Source organism: Lagenorhynchus albirostris, chromosome 1 (genome assembly GCF_949774975.1).
Source record: "Lagenorhynchus albirostris chromosome 1, mLagAlb1.1, whole genome shotgun sequence".
Lineage (NCBI taxonomy): Eukaryota > Metazoa > Chordata > Mammalia > Artiodactyla > Delphinidae > Lagenorhynchus > Lagenorhynchus albirostris.
The window spans coordinates 3,723,956-3,746,545 of record NC_083095.1 but is presented as its reverse complement, the minus strand read 5'-3'; the positions used below and the strand labels follow the sequence as shown (position 1 = coordinate 3,746,545).

Below are 22,590 nucleotides of genomic sequence, written 5' to 3'. Positions count from 1 at the left end.
GGCGGGCCAGGGAAGCCAGGCCAGGCTCCCCTGACACCCACCCTCTGAGGTGCAATCACCTCCTTCCCAGCATCGCCACTGCAGGTCCTTGGCGTTGTGAGCAGGGACAGGCCGGGCTCACTTCTATCCCACACAAGGATGCTGCATACCTTGGGATGAGGCCTTGGATGTGGCCAGAGGTTGCCAAGGAGAGAAGGGCTCTGGGGGGCTCATCTGTCTTCCTCTCCAACCACCCCGTCGCCAGAAAAAGCAGGAGGGAAAAAGGGAAAAAGGAAAAGGAGGAGAAAGGCGCTTCAGACGTGCTCTGCGCGTGGCCAGGCCTGGTGAAGTGGGCCTCGCCGTGTCCCGGAATGATCCCAGTGTGCTCAGAGCTGGGCCTTCCTGGAGCAGATTGGAAAATCCCCCGGAGCGGCCGGGGGCCTTGCCAGCCGCTTGGGAAAATGTCTTTCCAGAGCTTAAGGGCGTCATCTCCTCGCTTCCCTCTCATTCAGGCTGTGGGCTACGCTGCCCTGGGCTGCAGACTGGAGGCTGGGGCCCCAGAGGGGAATCCAGCGCGGCCCCTGGCCTTGCTTGCAAAGCCTCCACCTGGAGCAGGAGACAGTCCTGGCAAAAGACGGCAGCGATCTTGCAGTATAACCGAATGGGCCGTGCGCTGTGCTGGGGAGGGAATCAGAGAAGGCTTCCTGGAGGAGGCGACTCCCGAGGACCAAGTAGAAATTAACCAGAAAACAAATGGGGGATGAGCATCCCAGAGAGGCAGGAACAGAAGAGCAAAGGCCTCGAGGGGGGAGCAGCAGGGCCCTGTGAGCAGAGCCACCACGGGGTATGTGAGACAGTGAGGGCGAGAGCAGCTGGGAGCCTGTGGAGAGGTGGGTCTAGGAAAGATGGTGGACGGACTCTGCCTGGATGGAGCATCTGTGCCAATGAAGGAGTGCGGGCTTTAGCTCGGTGGGGAGCCACAGAGGGCTTCGATCCCATGGTGACACAGCCTGGGTTTATGTTTTGGAAAGTTGACCCTGGTTGTCCACCAGGCACAGGGCAGCGTGAGGAAAGCAGGCTTCCAGACAACTTGGAACGTCCTTTCTGGATCCTCAGCAGAGTATTCCCAGCCCTCCCCACTGGCCCCTTCTCCAGCCTCCCAGTCCCTCAAAGCCGCCAGGATTCCCCTGCCTCTGAACATTTGCCTATGCTCTTCCCTCTGAGTGTGTGCCCTCCCTTGCCTTCTGCCTGCGGGACATGTGCTCAGAGGCAGCAAGAGCGCCCGTCATGCTGCGCCGCCCTGCCCACCCCTGTGCTGGGGAGACCTCACTGCTCCTTCAATTGTTCTCGTGAGGCCTGGCCACGCCCCCAGTGCAACAATCCTCTAGTCAGGAGTCGACCTCCCCTCCAGGCTGGGGTCAGGATTCGAGCTGAAAATGATACCAGAGACTGAATGATCCTGTTAGAATGAGGCCGATGGGGACAAGGTGATCAGTGGAGTCCTGACCCTGGTGTGGCTTCCTGTGAGTCCCCAGGCCTGTGGTCCTGTGTTTTCCCTGGTTCTGGAATGAACGATTCAGATAGACCTATTCGGTAGTTGGTACAACCCCCCTTGGCCTTATCTGAAACTACCTTCCCCCATCTGGGCCAAGAGAGTAAACCAAAACCAAAACACACGGGAGAATGGCACAAACGAATGCCACCTTTAAAGATGTAAGCAACGCAGGAGTGGTGGTCCCCATCATATTTCCATTTATTGTGCCTGTCAGCCCCAGAAAAACCGGAGGGATCTTGGATCGTGGCAGTGGATCACTACTAACTCAGTCCAGCAGTTGCTGCACCTGCAACCCCTGTGCCACATGTGGTCTCTGTTAGCCCAGATGAACATGGCCTTGGGTACAGGGTACGGGGCCGTTGTGTTCTTTTCATCCCCATAAGAAATGATGATCCAATACAGTTTGCATTGACTTGGAATGGACAAAAGTATACATTTAGCCTTGCACTAGGGCTATTATCGCTCTCATCCCTGTCACATTATAGTCTGAAGTCTCTATCATATTCCTGCCTGGGCATCTCACAAAACATCACATAGGTCCACTACTGTAGTGACACCATGAGAATCAAACTGGAAGAACACATTGGAGACCTCATTTCCAGAGGATGACAGATAAACTCTGGGAAGATTCACATGCCTGCTGCATCAGTAAGAAAATATTAGGGACCCTGTGATCCAGGGCAGCCCTTCAAAAGCAAAGGACAGATAATTGTGTCTTGCCCCGCTACCCATACCTCCACCATGAAGAAGGAAACACCACGCCTGGTAGGTCTCTTTGCGTTCTAGAGGCAGCACATTCCACACCTGGGAATACCTCCCTGACCCTCTACCAGGTGGTCCAAGAGAATGCTAACTCCGAGTGGGACCCGGAGCAGGAAAGGACTCTGCAGCAGGTTCAAGCTGCAGTGCAAGCATCCCTGCCCCTTGGACCATACGATCTGTCAGATGCTATGATCTTAGAGGTTATCAATGGTTGGAAAAGATGCCAAGTGGATTTTACGGCAGACCCCAATGGGAAAATCTCAAATCGAATGCCTCCATTTCTGGAGCAAGCCCATGACATCTGCAATGGAGAATTATATATCTTTCAATGAATAGCTTGTGGTGTGGACCCTGCTAGAGACAGTGCTCAACCATGGAAATCAAGTGGCCACCATGAAACGGGTTCTATCAGACCTACCAAGACATAAGGTCAGTTAGGCCCAGCAGTGTTCCAACATAAAATAGAAGTGACACATCTGAGATTAAGCACAAGTTTAATCAAGGACCAGATCCTATGACTTGCACCAGTGCCTCTCCCTCAGCTCCCACCTCTAACCACATGGGATCTTTATAACCAGCTGGTGGAGGATGAAAGGCTGAGCTTGGCTCACGGATGGGTATAATATACGGTGGGTATAGTATACGGTGGGCATATGATAAGGTGCGTATGGTGATGGTTCAGTATATGGGTACAAACTAAAAACAGATGGTAGCTGCCCCAAGCCACTTGGAACGGCCTTGGAAAGTAGTAGAGAGGGAGAATCTTCCAAATAAATCTGCAAGACTTGGGTCAGCCATGCACTCTGTGTAGAAAGAGACGCAGCCCAAAGTTAGAGTATAGATGGACTCATGGGCAGTGACAAAGGGCTCGGTCAGCTGGTCAGGGACCTGGAAGTAGAAATATTAGAAGATCAGAAAAATTAGAAAATCAGGGAAGTCTGGGGTGGAAACACGTGGATGCAGCATACACAGGTGGAGTATACACAAAGTATTGCATATTAATACCCACCAGAAAACACCCCGTCCAGGAACAGCCCTGAAAAACCAGAGAGACTAAGTGACTTGGCCTCTTGACAGCAGCCCCCCTCTGAATGGCCACCCCAGTGCTGGAACAGTGGGCATGGGAATGGAATAGCCATTAAGATAGCCCAGCAACATGGGTTCCCACTTTCTAAGGCTTGTCTATTTAGTGCCATTGCTGAATGTCCAATCTGCTAGCAACAGGGGCAAAGGCTGAGCCCCTAGTACGGCACCATTCCTAAAAGAGACCCATCAGCATCTCAGAAATAAGTTAACTACATCGGACATCTTCCATCCTGGAAGAGGCAAGGATGAGTTTTGACAGGAATCAAGTATGGGGCTTCCCTGGTGGCGCAGTGGTTGAGAGTCCGCCTGCCGATGCAGGGGACGCGGGTTCGTGCCCCGGTCCGGGAAGATCCCACATGCCGCGGAGCAGCTGGGCCCGTGAGCCATGGCCGCTGAGCCTGCGCGTCCGGAGCCTGTGCTCCGCAACGGGAGAGGCCACAGCAGTGAGAGGCCCGCGTACCGCAAAAAAATAAATAAAATAAAAAATAAAATAAAAATAAAGAAAAGGGTTTTAAAAAAAAAGAAATAGTATGGATGCGGGTTACCTTTCTTTCCATGGGGCCTCAGTCAGCGCCACCATCTGAAAGATCACAGAATATTCAGTCCCACGGCGTGAGGCCCATGTAACATCACGTCAGACCAAAGACCCACTTCGCAGAAAAGGGGGTGCTGGAGTGAGCCTATGACCTTAGGGTCCACTGTCATATCATGGACCACGCCACCCAGGAGCTGCCAGCCTGATCGAGTGATGGGATAGCCTGTCCAAGGCAGAGCTGAAGGCCTGCTCAAGGCAGTTCCTTGCAAGGACGGGGTGCTGTCCTCAGGGCACAGTGCACACTCTCAATCAGTGACCTTTTTTGTCCCTGCTGGGTGGAATATATGAGTCCAAGAACCACAGGGTGGAAGCGGAAGTGGCCACACTTACTATCTCTCCCAGCGACCACTGCGGGATTCGTGCTTCCTGTCTCTGCAATTCAGGGCTCTGTTAGAGCTTCCACCGGGGACACAGTAAGAGTTTCATTGAACTACAAGCTACAGCTGACGCCGGGCACTCTGGCTTCTTATGCCGAGGGACCCGCAGAGAGAAGAGGCATCGTTATCCTGGTAGGGCTGATGGAGACTCAGCAGGAAATGGAAGTGCTGTTCCAATGGCAACGCAGGGGTATCTGTGTGGCGTGCAGGGGACCCCACCAGGCACCCCTTGGCACACCGTTGCCCAGTGTTGATGGTAAAATGGGAAAGTACAGCCGCCACAGCCTGAGCAGGACAGGGCGACCCGGGGCTCCTACGTCTCAGGGATGACGGTCTGGGTGAGCCCACAGGTGAGCCCACAGGTGTTGAGCAGAAGAGGTACAGGCGGAGGATGAGGGGATCTAGAACACAGAGCAGAGGAGGGAGGTGATGCCTATCATTGCAGCCTGAAGGCCCCCTGCGGTGGCCAGGGCTGGAGTTTGTCCACGAACTTTCCTCTTCTGAGTTTCTGTTGGGGAGAGAGACCCACCGGAACCCTGAAGAAGTGGGCTCCCTCCCGGAACTTAAGGTGGGTCTGAGCCGTGCACGGGGCCATCTGCAGTGGAGGCCGTGGTGTGCTGCCCGGATGCCCCTGCAGGACCTTGTGTCCTGATAGACTAGCCTCAGTTTCCAGCCCCTTTGGGAACACGTGGCCTGAAGAGAGCTGCCCAAGGCTCACCCCCTCTGCTGACGGGCACTCTGCACCCAGTGACCGGGCAGCATGGGAGTAGAGGCCCACCAGCATTCTGCAAACTCAGGACCACTGTGAAGGGCCCACCAGCCCCTGAGCCCCCTGGGGGGTCGGCTGAGGGCTTGCTGAGGCTTCGCCACAGCTCAGCTTTGCCGAACTCCACCCCATCCCGCGTCTTCCCCTCCCTTCCGCGGGCGTGCACCCCGAGCCCGCTCCCTAGAACCCTTCCAGCCCGTGAAGCCGCCTGTGGGAGTTGAGGTACCCGGCCCGCAACCCTGGGGTCCTGAATGACCCCCTGGGGCACAGCCCTACCCCCCGCACACCCACGCGGACTGAGACACGAGCAGGCAAACCCCTCTGTTGTGCAAACTGCTCAGGGCTGTTTGCTGCAGCGGTGAGCTTAGCTGACTCCTGTCTGGACGGCAGCCAGGACCCACCTGGAACAGGTGCTCAGGGAGTGAGAGGTGAGCGGACCCATGAATGAGGGGATTCCAGCCTCTGTCCGGCATTGCCCTGGCCTGAGCTGGCCTCCACCGCGTGAGCACCTCCTCCCTCCGAGGCCTCTCTGGGACCATGTCCTCTGGGCCCCGGCACACGCTCGCCCCACGTGGGAGCAGACCTAGGCCTCCACCCAAGCGTGGCACATCCAGCCGAGCACAGTTCAGGGCGCTGTGGGTCCAGGTCTGTCTCTCCCAGCAGAACGGGGGCCCTGGAGCCTGGGGCTCTGGCACCTCCTCCTCCGGGTCCTCGGGATCCAGGACAGAGCCAGGCGCTTGTAATACCTGTGGAAGAATCCAGAAAGCCTCAGTTTCCCCCTCTGTGGCGGGCAGGCACCTTCCAGCTGCACAACCTCTCAGGACTCACACCCAGGGTCTGTGACACACCAGAAATTGTTGAGGAGCTGGCATCCCGCCCCAGGGCCCCAAAACACGCCTGCAGGTTTGAGAAGGTGCGCATCTGCGGGGTTGCGGGGACTCGGTCCGGCCCCCTGGGAGCAAGGCCCCGTGACCCCGGCCTGCCCTCCAGCAGAAACCCTGCTCACTTCCCTGACCCAGAAATGCCACCCCCAGCCTGTCGCACAAGACGGTGGCTCTCCCCGCCCCGACCTGGCCCTGGTCCCCCCCAGCTGCCCCCCAGCAGCTGGATTGTGGCCCCCTGACTCATCGAGGTGCACAGTAAACTGCCCAAGTGCTGGGGGTGCGGGCAGCTCCTCAGCCACTTTCGGAGGAGCAAGCTACGAAAACATCCCCACCACTAACAAGGGCATCAAAGAGCCTGCCCCCGGGGACCGCAGCTTCCTGGTCCTCGGGCTCAGGGTGGGAGCAGGAGCGATCCACAGGCAGGCAGGACCCTCCCGCCTCCACCCCCGTCCCCGGAGCCCTCCAGCCCAGTCCACAGCCACTGGCCAGCCTGCGCTGAGCGCCTGCTGTGCGCCAGGCCCTGTGCTGGGTGCAGGTGTCCCAGGCAAGGAACCACAGGCTCAGGGTGGGGGGCAGCCCACCCAAGGTCACAGAACTGGGGGTGGAGGGGAGTGGGACTCCAGCCCAGGTCTGTCCGTGTTCCCTGCCTGAAGCTCCTTGCGGCGCAGCCAGAGGGGCCCCAAGGAAGGCGGTTCCATGCACATGTACAGTCCCCGCACCCAGGGTAGGTGATTTTGAGGAGGTCGGGACTCAGGTGTTTGGGATGCTGCCGTGGGAGTGTGTGTGTGTGTGTGTGTGTGTGTGTGTGTGCGCGCGCGCGCCTGTGTGCACGTGCCTGTGTGCACCAGCCCTGTGGATCCCCACACCTCGGGTCCCTGCCGGGCCCATCCTTCTAAGCCCAGCTGGGACCCTGGAGTCCTACCCTCCAGTAAGGAGAGCCTGGAGCCCATGACCTTGAAATGAAGCAAAGGACTGATGCCCACCTCTGTCTGCAGCTTTTTTTTTAACATTATTATTATCTTTTTAATATTTATTTATATGGCTGTGACGGCTCTTAGTTGTGGCATGTGGGATCTAGTTCCCTGACCAGGGTTCGAACCTGGGCCCCCTGCGTTGGGAGCGCGGAGTCTTGGCCACTGGAGCTTTGATTCTGCAGCTTTGATTCTGCTGGGAAAGGGCTCTACACCCAAGTTTTCATCACCTGCCTCGGGAACCCAGCCCAGCGGACGGTACGGGGACGCCAGCCACGCCGCGCACAGCCTCTCTGAGCCTCGGTCTCCCATCCTCAGAGGGTCATCCTGGCCCCAGGGCACTAAGATATCGGCGGGCACCTGTTCCTCTGGTGTCTGCATGTTCAATTCTGCACCTCCTACAGTGGACCTGCTGTGGCCAGATTCTTCTTCCCAATAGCACCCTATTTGCTGAGAAAATTGCATGGGCCTGGGGAGGAAGCGGCAAGTCTGGGTGGCAGCTGGGACTGATCACACGGAGGGAGGGGCCCCTTTGATCAGAGAGCACCTTTCTGAAAGGTGGTAAGTTCTCGCCTCTGAGCTGGAAGCGGCCGGCAAGGAGGCAGGAGGGACACAGCCTCACCAAGAATGCTCCCACTGAGTCCCAGGCCCGCACTGGGGCTGCCCACACCTGGTCCCAAGTGTGAAGGGAAAAAATAAGGACAAAGTAAGGGCAAAGCCGAGTGGCTCCGGGCTCAGCTGTCCGCATTTACTGACGGGCCCGCCCTTTTCTTGCAGATGCCGCCAACCATTTTTGTGTCCAAATACCACTTCTTCTGTGAAGTGATGGTAACAGTAGACGGTAGCCGATGTTTGGTTTTGTTTTCAGTGTTCTTGCTTTGGCAAAATATAAAGTTGGCACCCGACAACAGGAACTCAAGTTGATTTTTGAAATTTTAATTGTTTGCGAAATCCACGGGCCTGGGATTCTGTATGAATCCTCTGGTTTAAGCCTCACGGCATCTCCCAAGGGATGGACATCACTGTGCCCATCTGATGGATGGGGAAACTGTGAGCGGGGGAGGACCTGCCCGAGATCTCACCCCGTAGGGTGGGGCTGGAGTTTGAACTCGGCTGTCTGACCGGCCCCCCTTCCTGGCCCCAACCTTTCTCCCGGGACCAGCCACCAGCGTCCGGGATGGGGGCCACCTGCTCTCACCCAGCCAACAGCAGAAGTGGTCATCCTGGCACTGGCCACAGATTTGAGTCCGCCCGCCCCAGCGCAGGGCTCCTTCCCCAGCAGCCCCTTAACCGGCGGCCACCCCAGTAAGCCCCACACTCACCTTCCCCCGGCCCCCTGACAACCAGGGCTCCCTGCAAGAGTCATTGCCCAGACTCCGTCCTCCTGACCCAGCCAGCCTGTGGACCTCCCCTCCAGAACCAGGCTCTGGCCCACAGCCAAGGGGATTTGGCCTGGGCTGGTGAGCCAGGGGGTCCCGGGCCACTGCGCCTGGGCCAGCGCCAGCCCGCTGTCCTGAAATGGCCTGGACCAAAGGGCCCAACTGCAATTACTCAATGACAATGAGGACAAGTTGTTTGCCGTGGCCATAGGCCAAGGCCTCCGACTGTGGTCTTGCCTCGCCTCCGCCTCAAGAGACATCTGGGATGGGGGTGTGGCCGCACGAGCCCCTCGGGGCAGCTGCATCTTCAGCTCTGGCTGCTCTACGGGGTGAGTGGGCCCTGGTCAGGTGGCCCCTCCCCCAGGTTGGCGCCCCAGGCCCCAGCGCATCCCCTCACCCGAGTTCCAGGGCCCCCACCCCGTGCATCCTCGAGTCTGGCCAGATCCCATCCTTTCCTTTGCTCACGCCATCCCCTCTGCCTGGAAAGCCTCACCTCCTGCCCTGGCCGCGGGATCTGCCAACTCCTGGGGGTCCCGGAGTCCGCTGCAGCGACACCTCCTCTCGACACCCGTCCGGCTCCCCCAGGAGTTCTCTCCGTGCTCTGAGCGCCTGTGGCCCTTTCTCAGAGCCTCCGTGCTGTCTTCTGTAAAACAGACACGATAATAGTGCCGTGCACACCACGTGGCAGTGAGGACTGGATAAATGAGACCGTCCGTGTGAATGCCAGCCACTCACACTTAGCTCCATAAACAGCGGATTTATTGTTGATGTTGTTCTTAATGTTATTGTTATTATTACTGTGTTTCCCCATCGTCGTGGGCAGCTCTTTCTCTCCCACCCACCCCACAGATGCTGCCCTTCCCTGAGCTCTGCCGGCACCCGCCAGCCTTCTCCATCTCCCCATCTTCCCTGAGCAACCCCACCCGCTCCCGCGGCCTTGGCCACCACCCATGGCTGTCTCTGGGCTGCTCTCCCGGCTCCACGCTGGTAATCCAGCTGCCTCGTGGGCACATTCCTCCGGATGCCCCTCGGACCCAGCATTCCCAGCTCTGCCATGTTCCCACCTCCTCCTGCACCAGGAGATTCTGCTGCTTGGGTCCTGGAAAATCATTTCCAACCCCGCTCTTGGTAGCAAATCCTGTATTATTTGGGAATGCTTTGGGCTGCAAATAATAGAAGGCCCAGTGAACGGTGACTTAACCAAAGAGAGGTCTGTTTTTCCAGCATAACAAAGGGTCTGAGGTCCATGGCTGCTGGTGCTGGTGGCCCTGGGCCAGCCCCCGGTGATTTCTCTTGACCTTGACCTCATTGTGGCAAAGTGGCTGCCCCAGCTCCAAACACCAAGTTCTCAAACAATATCTAAAGGCAGGAGATCAAGAAGAGGTGCAGGGGTGGCCTCTCTTCTCAGGGAGGACACAGTCTTTCCCAGGAGCCCTCCAGTAAACGTCCCCTCGCACCTCGTCCCCTGCGTCTCACCGGACAGACCCGGTTCCTGGTTCCTGGCTTCAAGGCGGTCTGGGAAGGCAGTTTCCTGTCACGGTGAATGGTACCCCATGTACCGGTCACTGGTGCCAGAACCTGGACTCCCCCCTCCACCGCACCCCAACCTCCAGCCGCCCCTGTGCCCCACCTCTCCCTGAGCCTCCCTGCCAGACCCTGGACAAGGTCCCAGGACAGCAGGAGAGGATGGAGAGGTCAGCAAGGGGCCGGCGCAGGAGCCAGCCAGGCAACACCACCATGGGAACCAGAGCATGTTGCCACTGGGACTCTGCTGTCCCACCTGAAGGGCAAGGGCGCTGGGGGGTATTGGCCCACCTGCTCCCACAGCCATTGCTGAGATCTGCCACTGGGGTGGGACAGGTGGGCCTTGATTCTCTGGTACTTCTGGCCTGACCTGCTCCCTCGGGCAAAGCAATGCAGGCGCCAGGGGTGGACACCAGAGACTGGACCGCAGGGCAAGGGGAAGGAGTGCAGTCGGGCAGTCAGCTCCTTCCCGACCCCCCAGCACACCCACCTCCTCCCAGGAACTCCCATCCTGCATTTTCCTGCCCCATCCGTCCCTGTTATCTCTCCCGGGCTTTCAGATTGCTCCCCTCCCCTCTCCCCACCCACCTGAGCTCCCAGCCCAGCCCAGCCAGCCTCACCCCTTCTCTGGGACTAAGAACCTGTAAGTGGAGCCCTTTTCCCCACAGCCCCAGCCCAGTTCTGGCTTGAGTGATGGGTCAGTCTTAAACCTCCACCTTTGCTGTGGCTGCAGGCCCTGGGACCTTCCCTGACCCTGGGAAGGGGAGGCAGAAAGCACTGCCCCCCAGGCCGGGCGCAGCTCCAGCAGGGAGCAGAGCCGAGATGCCAGGGCTGCCCCTCCACTGCCGCTGGAGGCCATGGCTGACCACGGAGTGGGGCGGAGGACACAGACGTACCGCCCAGCCCGTCACCCGAGGGTGCGAGACGAGAGCCCTAAGGAGGAAGGAGCCGGGTCCTTAGAGCCACCAGGGCTGGGCTCAAATTTCCCGTCGGCTGTAGAACGCCAGTGCGATCTCAGCACGACACTGGCCTCTGTGGGCCTCGTTCTCCTCATCAGGAGAATGGGTACAGCCACACCTGTGTCACAGGCTGGCTTCGAGGAAAGCACGAGGTGTGCACACGCTCAGAAGGCACGAAGCCCAGATCTCAGGGAGGGTTAACGAGGGAGGGGCCGCCCCAGCAGCCCACCCTGGCTGCCCTGCCTCCCTTCTGCCTGCCAGGCCCAGCCCAGACGTCGCCTCTGAGGGCCAGGCAGAGAGGGCCACTTCCTGCCCAGGCCCCTGCACGCTGTGCAGCTGAGTCATGGTGGCTACAACCGTCTGTGCCCGCGTGGGTCACCCCACCAGACCCGCAGCTCCTCCAGGCAGGCCGGAGCCCCCCGCCATCCCTACCCTGGGCTCCAAGTGCGTCCTGGCTGTCCGTGTTCTCCAACCCGGTCTCCATCGGGCCACAGAGAGCTCTGCCGTTCAGGCCCCTGTGGGACTCCTCCCTCAGGTCCCACCCTGTCCAGGCAGCCCAGCTCACAGTCAAGGTTAGGGTTAGGGAGCACACGGGCTCTGAGGGGTTAAGGCAGCAGGGCCCCAGGGGAATCAGTGACCACGTGGGGCTGGGGTTTGGCAGTGTGTCCTGTGAGGCCAGCCCTCAGATTCCCTCTCACCTCCTGTAGGGTGGGATCTGAGAGATGGGACGTCCCTTAGAGGCCATCTGAGGTGGGAAGGTAGAGGCCCAGAGAGGGCAGAGCTGTGTCCAAGGCGGCACAGCAGCTCACAGCCGGGCTGGGAACAGAGCCTGGGCCTTGGACTCCCAGCCCAGGGGGGTCTCCTTCTCACCCCCGCTCCCCCCATGACCTCCGGGAGCAGAACCAGCCTTTGAAAACATCCCTGGGCTGTGGGAAGGGGCGGGAGCCTGGGGGCTAAGCCTCGAAGCCACTTCCGCTCACCGAACCTCAGTTTCCCCTTTAGGAAGTGGCCCTCAGGGGATCCTGGGAGACCCACCAGCTTTTGCAGTGCATACTGGGGAAGAAGCTCAGTCAGGAAGGGCACGTGTGACCTGAGTGCCCCGGGAGAGAAGACCCCCGCCTGCCCATCCTCCATGTGTCCCAGGCCCATCTAACTGTCCCGCGGTGGGAGGCAGGCAGTGGGGACAGCCCGCAGGCCAGCGCCTACCCTAGAAGCAGAGAGAGGGCAGCAGGGACAAGCTCCCTGGCCCCCTTGCCACCCCCTGAGGCCCTCCCCATGCCCACCCTCATCCCCTGGGGTCCAGGGCTGGTGGTGAGGTCTCCGGCCGGGTGGTGCCCACGTGTGTGTGCGGGGCCCTCGGGGTCTCACCAATTGTACCCTGGGGCGTGGGCCCCTGCGGGCACCCGGGCCCACGAGGCAGACGGCGGGGGCGGAGACGAGGCCGGGAAAGCCCCAGGCTGCAATGCAGGGCTGGGCGGATGACAGGCGGCCCAGCGCCCAGGCCGAGGACAGGACACTGTGTTTTGATTATTTCCAGTTTCCTGACCCCCAAGTAGTGATTTAATGTTCCTGTTTACTCTGAGGGTTAGGACAGAAGGCGGGACGCCGAAGCTGGCTTCCACGGCCTCCCCCCACGTCACCCCCAAACTCCCAGCGGGGAAGCCATGGGAGGGACCCACGGGCCCCAGGGGATGGTGCGGGGTCTCTGGGCACATGGAGGACCTCAGATGGGCTCAGGGCGGGGCCTTGAGCAGAGCAGGTCCTGCTGGGGGTTACAGGGACCTGCCCACAGGAAGCGTGGCTAGGTGACCCTCAGAGCTGGCCTGAGAGGCTGTCCCCCTGTGGGGGGCCAGTGCCCAGGGTTCACTTGCCCCGCTCACCTGGTCAAGGGCAGATGAGCCACATTCCTGGGCCTCCCCAACATGACCCGGGGCTTAGACTTTGGCTGGGACCCTGTCCCCTCTCGGAGTCAGAGTACATTTCAGGGACTTCTTGGCAGGCAGAGCCAGGAGCCTGTGGCTGGCTGGGAGGGACTCCAGAAGTCGTAAGCCCAGCTCCTTGCTCCTGAAATCTTGGCACGTAGGGACCAGCTTGTAAAACCACTCGAAATACAGCCTTCCACGGCATCCTCTGAGGTTGCGGCTACGCAGGGTAAAGTGAAGGGTGTTACTTTTTTAAATGACAAGGTATCCAGCTTTTTTGTTTAAATCAATGCAAGTTTACGTCATCATTGGCAAAAAAAGATTAAAATGCCGGTATATTTTCTGCACAGGGACATCCTACCCTATGCACCCATTCCTTTGTTCAGGAAGCACCCCCATCAGTACTGGGCAGGCACTGGGACCACAGACGAAGGGCTGGGGGAGGGTGCAGGTGAGGGAGAGGCTACGGCCAGGGCGGGGCTGGGGAGAGCCCCTCAAGGAGGACCGAGGGCCGTGCAGGAGCGACAGGGTGAGTCCCACGGGGACATGTGAGGGCTGGGGACGAGGCCCACACAGCAGTGGAGGTCTCAAGTGCACCCGGAGCCCAGGAGCGCTGCACAGAGGACCTGGGCGCACCTAGTGTCACCACAACCCCTTCTCCCTATAAGCTATGGGGGAGGGACTGCAAAGTCACAGAGGGGAGATGTGGGACTCAAGGGTCCAGCAGTTCAGGGCTCCCCAAGGGTTAACAGGGGCCAGCATTCTAGTCTTCAGCTGTCCAAGCCCAAGATCCCAGGAGGACGGTGTCTGCCAGGCACTGTCCTCGCCAAGGGGAGCACAGCGCACCCTCCCGCCTGCCCTGACATCGCTAAATCCCGGGGTGGCAGAGCTGGGCAGGCCCAGGAGACCACAGCCCCAGCCCCGTCTCCACCTCTGACACCCTGCTGCACCATGCACTCAGTCTTCCCCTCACTGAAACCAGAGTTAGGTCCAAGGACCCCTCCGGTACTCCACCACCCACCACAGAGGGACGGGGTGACGGGCAGGGGGGCTCGTTTCTGGGGCCGGGCACTTCGTGTGCAGAGAGCTCACTCCTGAGCCCAGGCCACAGACGTGCACTAGAACCAAGGTCCCCTCAGCCTTCCTCAGACAGCGTTCGCACCAGCTGTGTCCAGTCCCTGCCCCGCTGCTCAGCTGTGTGGCTTCGGGCAAGTTCCCTGACCTCTCTGAGCCTAAGTCCTCAATGTCTGGAATGGGAGTGAGAGTCGGTTCTGAGCAGACCTGAGAAGTCCGAGGCTGGCGTCGAGGTGATGGCAGCTCTGGAGGACGTTGAAACCGCACAGAACGGTGCATCTGGGCGGAATCAAAACAGTCATCGGCAGGGTTCCCCCAGTCCGGTATGCTCAGAGACAGCAGGGCAGCTGCGGGGACACACAGACACATCTCTGAAGCCCAGTCCTGCCCTTGCCAATTGTCCTCCTCTGAGGCCTCTGGGGTGCAGCTGATGAGAAGTGCCTGGCCTGTGCCCTGCACGTAGTAGGTGCTCAGGAAACGTCCCTCGGGAGCTTGCACTCTAAAGCGACTGGACAGTACGGCCCCAAAGGCTGAGACTCCAGGCTCCAGAGGTCGGCGGTCACCGCCCATGACCCCTGCCCACGACGCCGCCCCAGGGTGACCCCTGGCTGCCACTGGGTCTGGAAACACTTGGCCAGGGCGCTGGGGGCGGGGTGGTGAGTGGGTGCTGTTTGTGGAAAGAAGTGGAACAATCAAAGCCAGCTCGCTCAAAGTTAGAGTCCCTTTTTCCAGAGCGGTTGTTTAGAAGGGAAAAAAAACATTGTCCAAATCACAGCCGAAAAAACCTGCAACTGCCAGAGAAACGGGAGTCGGTGGCCAAGAAGGATTGCAAAACGCCGGCCCTGGGGAAACGGCTGCTTGTGCCCAAGCCCTGCAGGGCCAGGCTCTGGGCACCTTCCCGGGTGCCGGCCACTGAGCCCAGACCGCTCACCCTGGCCGTCCCAGCTCCGAGCCTGGGATACAAAAAGACACAGCCAGGTGGCCAAGGGACTTCCCGGTTTGCAGACACACACCGCCCCCCACCGCACCGAGGGCCCCTGGGAGCCTTTGGGAGGACGGTCCTAGCACCAGGAGGTGAGGGAGAGGCTCGGACAGGTGGGGATTGGTCGGGGCAGCCCCCAGCCTCAGCACGGGGCCCAGGGTCCCGGACAGTGGGTGGGAAGCACGCAGAAACTGGGGGGAGGCCAGTTTGCAGCCACAAGGGGAAGGGAGGGAACCAGTCACTGTATTCCTGTCCCCAGGCCCCCAAGGCCACCACATTGTGCCCACCGCCCACCCAGCCCCGGCCCTTCCCTCCAGCAGCCCTCCAGCCACAGGACGTCCTGGCCGCCCCCTGAGCCGCGCAGGGCCCTGCTCTCAGGCCAGCCTGGCCAGGCCGAGTGAGGGGTCACTTCCTGCATCCATCGGTCTGGAGGATCAGGTTCCACATTGTCAGAGCTATTCTGCTCTGAGATCCCTGCTGGCTCCCGCCCTACTGCCCCACCAACTCTCCAGGGTCTCAGACGAGGCTACGGGATTAAAAGTGGCCCTCACAACTGTTTGCTGCCCACCTACTGTGTGCTGGACTCTGGGAAAACTCAGAGGAGAGCAGGCAAGCACGCTGTGAGGACGCGGGGTCCCTCCAGGAGAAGGAGGTGGCCAGGACATTCCGACGCGCTGCAGCCCCCCCATCTCACGGGAAGGGCTGGTGCCCACGGACCCCACTCTGCCGTGGCCTCCGTCACCGCACGCCCGCGTGGCTGATGCCCAGAGCCCTCCACAGATGAGATACAGGAGGGGAAGCGAAGAGAGAGCCGTGTGCTCATTTGGTAGCTATGCCAGCTCCCACCTGCACTCCCCGCTAGGCGGGGCCCAAGTCCCACAGCAGTGAGTTCACGGTTGGGTGTAGGAGACCCCATCCTTGGGACCAAGGCTGCAGCTTCAGGGGCCATCCACAGCCTCTGCGACGTGGTGTGCACACCTGAGCTCCATTCTGAGCCCCGGGAGAGCTGGATCCACAGTTGGCCCTGAGCAGGGTCTGACTCATCCATGGGTGGGCAGCCGCCTCCAGGCTACAAGTGCCTCACATCTGTCTCCCCAGCCTCCACCAGCCGCGGGAAAGCTCAGGCTTACTGGAGGTCGTGGCGTTTGAGTGGGGCCTCTGAGGACAGCAGGCTTGAGGGGCAGGAATTTTCATTTCAGGTAGAGGGCACAGCACGGCGAAGGTGAGAACCGGTGACAGGCCAGCGTGACTGGCGTGCAGCCGGTGACATCGTGGTCAGTGGAGGCCAGAGTGGGATAAGCTTGGATACTTACACCCATCAGGGGGTGCCACCCTGGAGGCATAGCGTGGGTGGCAGGGCCTTCCCCATGTCCATTTTACAGAAGGGCACACTGAGGCCTGGTGCAACACCACCACCAGGGGAGCCGATCACAGAGCGTGTTCTCCCAGGTGGACGGTGTGGCCTCCTAACCCCAGCTGCTGCCCCAGGGTTCTCGTGGGCAACAAACAGGGGGGTCAGTAATCAAGGCAGCTGCCAGCGCTTACGGTGCCTCTGTGGCATTTAGAGAAAGGTCCCCCTCCAGGTGGGGCGCAGGCTGCATCCCAGCACACTTGCCCCTCATCCAGTGGCTTTTGCTGGGCTCGACCACCCCAGTAATAACCCCAGTCCCCACGGCTGCCACGTTTTAGTGCAGCAAGACCTTGACATTGTCCGTGTAGAGCCCACGTAAGTGTTTTGAGTCTACTATTGGGTTGGCCAAAAAGTTCGTTCGGGTTTTTCGTAAGATGTTACAGAAAACTCCAGATGAATTTTTTGGTCAACCCAATATTTTGGGACTGACTATTTGAGCAAAGTCTGTCTCTCGGAACAGTAAGCAATGTGGGGGCAGGACCCACGTGTGTCTTGCTCACCTGTGACTATTTTGTTCACCAGCACCAAGCTTGCCTCATAAGAAATGCTCACAAATATCTGTAGAACGAAGTGTCTCCTTTAACCCTAAAACCACTCGATCAACCCCATTTTACAGATGAGGTTGGAGAGGTGATGTGACTCGCCCAAGGTCACACAGCTAGAAGTGGTGGGACTGAATAGGAGCCGGGACCCTGGGCCCCCAGAGCCCTCGCTCCTCCCTCCCCACATGGCCCCACCTGCTCCAGGCCATCTGGACTACTTCCCACACATTGGAAGCAGAATGCTTACTCCCCAGCCTGGCCTGTGAGCCCTCTCCTGACTGGTGCAGCCTCTCAGCCGTTAGGAAAGAGAGGCAGCATGGGCAGGGGACAGAGCCTGACCAGCTGGGGTTAAAGCCTCATTCTGCTCTTCCCTGAGCTGTTCCTTGGTTTCCCCTTCCATAACACAAGAGGTTTTGACACAGTAATGTCCAAGACCCTTTCCTGTCTGACAGTATATCTACAGTCTAGAGCAAAAATGTTAAATCTACAGCACACATACCCATCCTTGTGATTTCTGCGCTCACAGCAGACATCACTAATCAATCACCAATCAATCTTTCCCACTGAGTTCATATTGAACATCAGAATCCTTCTCAACACAATGCACAAGGAAACCATTTGATCAAAGTTGATGAATAAGATAAAACCCCTGGTCTGGGGTGAAGCTGGGCTGGGAGCAGGCCCTGAGGAGTAAGCCTCATACTATTATGAAACAGCACCTGCCCTTCCAAGGGAAGCACCATGAATAGAGATCTGTGACCCATGCTGGTGAGGAGTATCAAGGCTGCACTGTGTCCATGACTGCCTCCCCCGCCAAGCTGACAGCCCCAAGACCAGCCTCAAGACCCAGGCCGAGGCCAGCCCTGGCCCTACCTGCACCGTCAGAAGTTTTGCCCCATGGTCATCTCTTTGATGAGTCCTCATTTCTGACCTTGTTTCATGCCACCTCCTCCTTTGGTCTCAGCTCAGATCTCACCTCCTCCAGGAAGTCCGCCTCCAGTTTTCCCTCCCGTTCAAGGTAGGGGTCCCTATGGTACCTCTACCGTTCATCACACCTTCAGTCATTCAGCAAACACACTGTGTGGTATTTTCCCATGAGTGTGGAAAGCTGTGGCCCCAGCTACAGGCCCCGGGGCTGCAGGCAGAGCCCCGGTGAGTGAGGCTGCAATGTGGGGGGCGCACCGACTCACCTGACTCATTTACCAGGTCCCCAGGGATACAATGCAGGTGCTATCCTTGCCCTCTAGAGCTTACATTTTGGTGATGAAGAGAGATACAGCTATGATACTATGGAGGTTCCTTAAAAAGCTAAAAATAGAACTGCCATATGACCCAGCAATCCCACTACCAGGCATATACCAGGAGAAAACCATAATTCCAAAAGACACATGCACCCCAATGTTCATAGCAGCATTATTCACAATAACCAGGGCATGAAATCCACCTAAATGTCCACTGACAGATGAATGGATAAAGAAGATGTGGTACATATAAACAATGGAATATTACTCAGCTTTAAAAAGGAACGAAATAGGGTCATTTGTAAAGACGTGGATGGACCTAGAGAGTGTCATACAGAATGAAGTAAGTCAGAAAGAGAAAAATGAATATCATATATTAACGCATGTATGCGGAACCTAGAAAAATGGTACAGATGAACCTATTAGCAAAGTAGAAACAGAGACACTGACGTAGAGAACAAACATATGGACACCAAGGGGGGAAGGGGGGGCGATGAATTGGGAGATCGGGATTGACATATATACACTACTATGTCTAAAACAGATAACTAATGAGAACCTGCTGTATAGCACAGGGAACTCTACTCAAAGCTCTGTGGTGACCTAAATGGGAAGGAAATCCAAAAAAGAGGGGATATATGTATACGTATAGCTGATTCACTCCCCTGTACAGCAAGAAACTAACACATTGCAGAGCAACTATACGCACCCCCCCCCCCGCCAAAAAAAAGGCAGCTTACGTATAATTAAATGGCAATAAGCAGGGAACTGTCTAAGACGGAGGCCTCGCTGGGGGCCCCGTGGGTCTCCCCGAGGGTTTCACGTGTGATCACAGCCCTGCGGGGGGACGGGGGAGGGGGGGCAGCTTTGTCTCCCCCCTTCCTTAACCTTCTCAACCACCGCTTTGCAGAGGAGGGCCGGAGCCCTAGGGGAAGTGAGCAGGCGAGGGCCCCCAGCCAGGAAGCAGAGACCCTGATGCCCAGCGCCCAGTCGGATCCCACGCTCCCCTGGGTCCCCCATTCCTCTCAAGGGGAAGCGGCTGCCTCAGGCTGGGCCCTTCTGGGTCAGCCTACAGCGGAGTCGGGGCCAGGAGGCCACCCATGGGAAGCTGGCTGCCCTGGGGGCTGCAGTGGGCCCCAGGCTGCCTGGGCCGGCGGCCGGGCAGGTCTCCTGGGGGCGGGGTGACTTCAGCTCGGCCAGGAAGGCTGGGGCCCACTGCAGTCCCCAGGGGTTTCTACCTGGGCCGCTGGGGTTCACTCGGCCGTGGCGGACGGGCGCGGTGAGCGGGGCTGACAGCTCTCCCACCCATCCCCCCGCCAAACTGTACCCAACCATAACGATAAACGATGGCAGGCGTCCACGGCCACGTCGCAGAACATGACAAGCACGCCACGTCTCCGAGCCAGCAGCCCTGCTCCCCCCGCGGCGGCCGGCGTTCCTAACAGGAGGCTGCGAGGGGGCATGTCAGGCCATGGGCAGCCCCACAGCCGGCCCAGGCTGGGCCCCGTCGGTGGGCACTGCTGGGCAGGGCCCGGGGCTCAGGGTCCCACGGTCACCGGAGACCCGGGCCCGACCGCTCACTCGTCCCCTGGTGTCCTTCCGTGTCACCTGCTCATTCTAGCAGAGCAGGAAAGCGGCAACCCACGGCCCCGTGGGGAGGGCTGCCAACAGTCTCAGAAGCCACCTTCCCGCTGCAGCAGCGTCTAACACCGTCGCTCCAGCCACGCCGCCCACGCGAGCCCCAGCGGCCGCCAAGGGGTCTGCGAGGACCTGGGGAGACCCCCAAACCCGGAGGCCTGGCAGGGGTCAGGCAGGGCAAGCCCCCGCGTGAGTCGGGCCCAGGCTCCTCGCCTTCTTCTCTCGGGGGCGGAGGGGGTATTGCAGGGAGCGAGGCAGCCCCAGCCCCATTCTAGCGCTACTGGGCAGAGCGGGGAAGCGGCTCCACCCTTCTTAATCACAGCTGCGGGCGGGGCCTAGAGACAGCACACAGCGGTCCTGGTCCCGCTGCGTGGCCTTCAAATGAACGACGGGGCGTGCGCTCTGTGCGAGCTGAGCCACCTGAGCTCCCCACCCCGATCCCCATCTGCCTGGGGGAGGGCGTCAGAGCTGGGCCCACAGACCAGGAGAGGAAGGGCGACCCAGGCAGGCGGAACCACATGTTAAAGGCCTTAGGGTCAAAGCCAACCTTGAACTCTCCGGGATGCACTGGAAAGCAGCTGGAGGGGGAGAGGCTGTGGGAGGGGCCGGGAAGACCCGCAAGGCCTGCGCCAGGAGGGCGGTGACCCAGGAAGGCTGCCCACTGCACTGGGCTGCAGGTGGATTGAAGTGGGCCAGGCTGGGTGCAGGGCCGGGGAGGAGGTGCCTCTCGCAGGGGAGGGACCAGGGTGTGGACGGCAGCGCTGGGAGCAGAGATGGCGGGTGAGAGGAGCCAGTGAGGGAGCTGAGATGCAACCAGCAGGACCTGGAGACACAGGAAGCCGTGGGGAGAAAGACCCGGTTTCCAGCCCTGAGACGGGGACAAGCAGGTCAGCCGGTGTCTGGGGAGTGTTTCCCTGAGGTGCCCAAGGGCAGCTGAGTCCAGGGAGCATCTGGGCTCAGCACAGAGGTGTTGGCCGTCAGCAACGTGTAGCATCCGTTGACGCTACGTGTGGGCGAGATGGCCCGGGCAAGGGAGAGGCAGCGAAGACCCAGGTACTGGGCCTGGCCTCCGGACACCTGGGGCAGAGCCCCGGCACATCCCGGAGCCCGTGAGCCAAGGATGGTTGTGACAGGGAGAAAGAACATCAGAGTGTGGGCCCCCAGGTACCCAGGGAAGAGAGGGCGTGGTCAGCAGTGCCGAATGTCACCAAGAGGAGGGACCGTGGACTGCAGGATAGGGGGCCATGCCCGTCGGGTTCCATCAGGAGACCGCTGCCCACGCAAATCAGGTGAGGTAAGGAGAGCTCAGAAAAGGGGAGGGTTATGCAGGTGTGGGCAGGGTGGGGCGACCTGCAGGGGCAGAGCAGTCTTCCAGGGCAGTAACTGCAAGCAGAGTTACCCCTCTCCAGGCCTGGAGGAGCGAGGGGAGGGATGAAGCTGCTAGTACCTAGAGCCAGAGGGTGGAGCTGGGTGCAGAGCACCCTGAAAGATGCAGGAGATGGTGAGGATGCAGGAGGGGGGCTGTCCTCTGTTCAGGGGTGCGGGCAACCCACAGCACCCTAGCAAGGACGAAGGCAGAAAATCCAAACTCACTCTCCTCCTGCCTTCCATCTCCTGCTGGTACCTCCCATGGGCAAACCCAGGTGGAGGCCAGCGGGCCACAGGGCACCCCGTCCGTGTGACCACAGAGCAGGCAGAGGGTGGGCACAGCAGCACGGCGCACCCGGGGGAGGCGGTGCCGAGAAGCGGGGAGCAGAGCTGTGCTCCAGGGAGGAGCCCCGAGTGGAGACAGAGTCTCCTGCCAAAGGGAGGATCTGGGGCAGGAGCTGGGGGCGCTGAGCATCGAAGGCAGGTTTTGGTTTTGTTTTCTAGGAGCCTCATGCTGTGGATCCAGTAGTGCAGGAGAGACTAAGGATGCAGGAGGTGGTGAGGATGCAGGAGAGAGTGGGGAAAGCTCCGTGGGCACCATGGTTTGGCGGCAGGAGCTATAGCTTCCACCACCCCCAATGCACCATGGGACAGAGGCTGGATAGGGGCCAGTTCTCAAGGCCAGAGATGCAGGCGCGACACCTGGATCCGATGGGTGGCTTGCTCAGGTGAGGAGGGCCTCGGACTCTCCCAGGGTTGAGGTTTGGTGGCCAGGTAGGGCAGGCATGAGGGAGCCTAGGGCTCGCATGATGGGACCACGCCTCCAGAGTGGCCAAGAGGGATGTGACACGGCAGGGCTGATGGATGAGGGGAAAGCGGAGGGGTCAGGGGACGAGGAACCAGGTACAGGATGACCTGAACGAGGGGTGAAGGATATAGAAGGGGAGTAGATGTTTGAGGCACAGGTTTTCAGAGTCAGAGGGCGCTGGGTGTGGATGGAGTCCGGGTGTGCCATGGGAGGGGTGGTGACCCTGGGGAGGGTTGTGGGAGCCACGGGGTGGAGGATTGAGAGGCCAGGGCAGCGACTGGGGCACCCATGGGGATGTAGAAACCCGGGTGATGGCCAGTGTGGGATGGGAAGGAAGACAGAGGCAGGGTGGGGGAAGGTGGGGCTGGAAGGAGGGAGCCTGGCTGGAGGGGCAGCGGGGGGAGCAGTGGAGGAGGCACCAGCAGGTGGGCTGGGCAGAGAGAAGGGAGCCAGGTCAGCCTCAGCCAGAGGGCAGAGGGGCAGGAGAGCGTGGAACGGGGTGGCCGGCACCTCCAGGCTCCCTGGGCATCACCAGAACAGATGGGGAGACTGAGGCCCAGAGAGGCAAGAACGGGTACCCACCCCCAGAACCTGGACCCGCAGGACCAGAAGGGCCTGAGACCTATTTTCTGCCCGCCATAAGGTTGATCCTGCTCATTTGGGGGGGGGCAGAGGGAGGACTTAGAGGCAGGTGGTCTGCCAAAGGCACATGGAAACCCCAGCCCTGGCTCCGCCCAGCCCGCAGCCAGGGAGGGCGAAGGCCAGGC

The 22,590-nt window shown here is 59.7% G+C and overlaps 1 protein-coding gene and 1 long non-coding RNA gene across 2 annotated transcripts in view; one reads left to right on the top strand and one right to left on the bottom strand.

Annotated features, from left to right (window-relative positions):
• LOC132516837 (basic salivary proline-rich protein 1-like) overlaps nucleotides 1-743 on the top strand; it is a 40,934-nt gene extending 40,191 nt beyond the window's left edge. Inside the window, exon 5 of the mRNA XM_060142984.1 lies at nucleotides 492-743. Within this exon, the coding sequence (XP_059998967.1) occupies nucleotides 492-743 (252 nt within the window). The remainder of the gene's footprint in view (nucleotides 1-491) is intronic.
• Nucleotides 744-3,119: 2,376 nt separating this feature from the next.
• Nucleotides 3,120-5,817, bottom strand: LOC132529055 (uncharacterized). The gene is made up of 3 exons (XR_009543366.1): nucleotides 5,522-5,817; nucleotides 4,308-4,755; nucleotides 3,120-3,184 (listed from the first exon to the last, which is right to left on the bottom strand). It is a non-coding gene; the product is annotated as an uncharacterized LOC132529055 (long non-coding RNA).
• Between the last annotated feature and the right edge of the window lie 16,773 nt (nucleotides 5,818-22,590).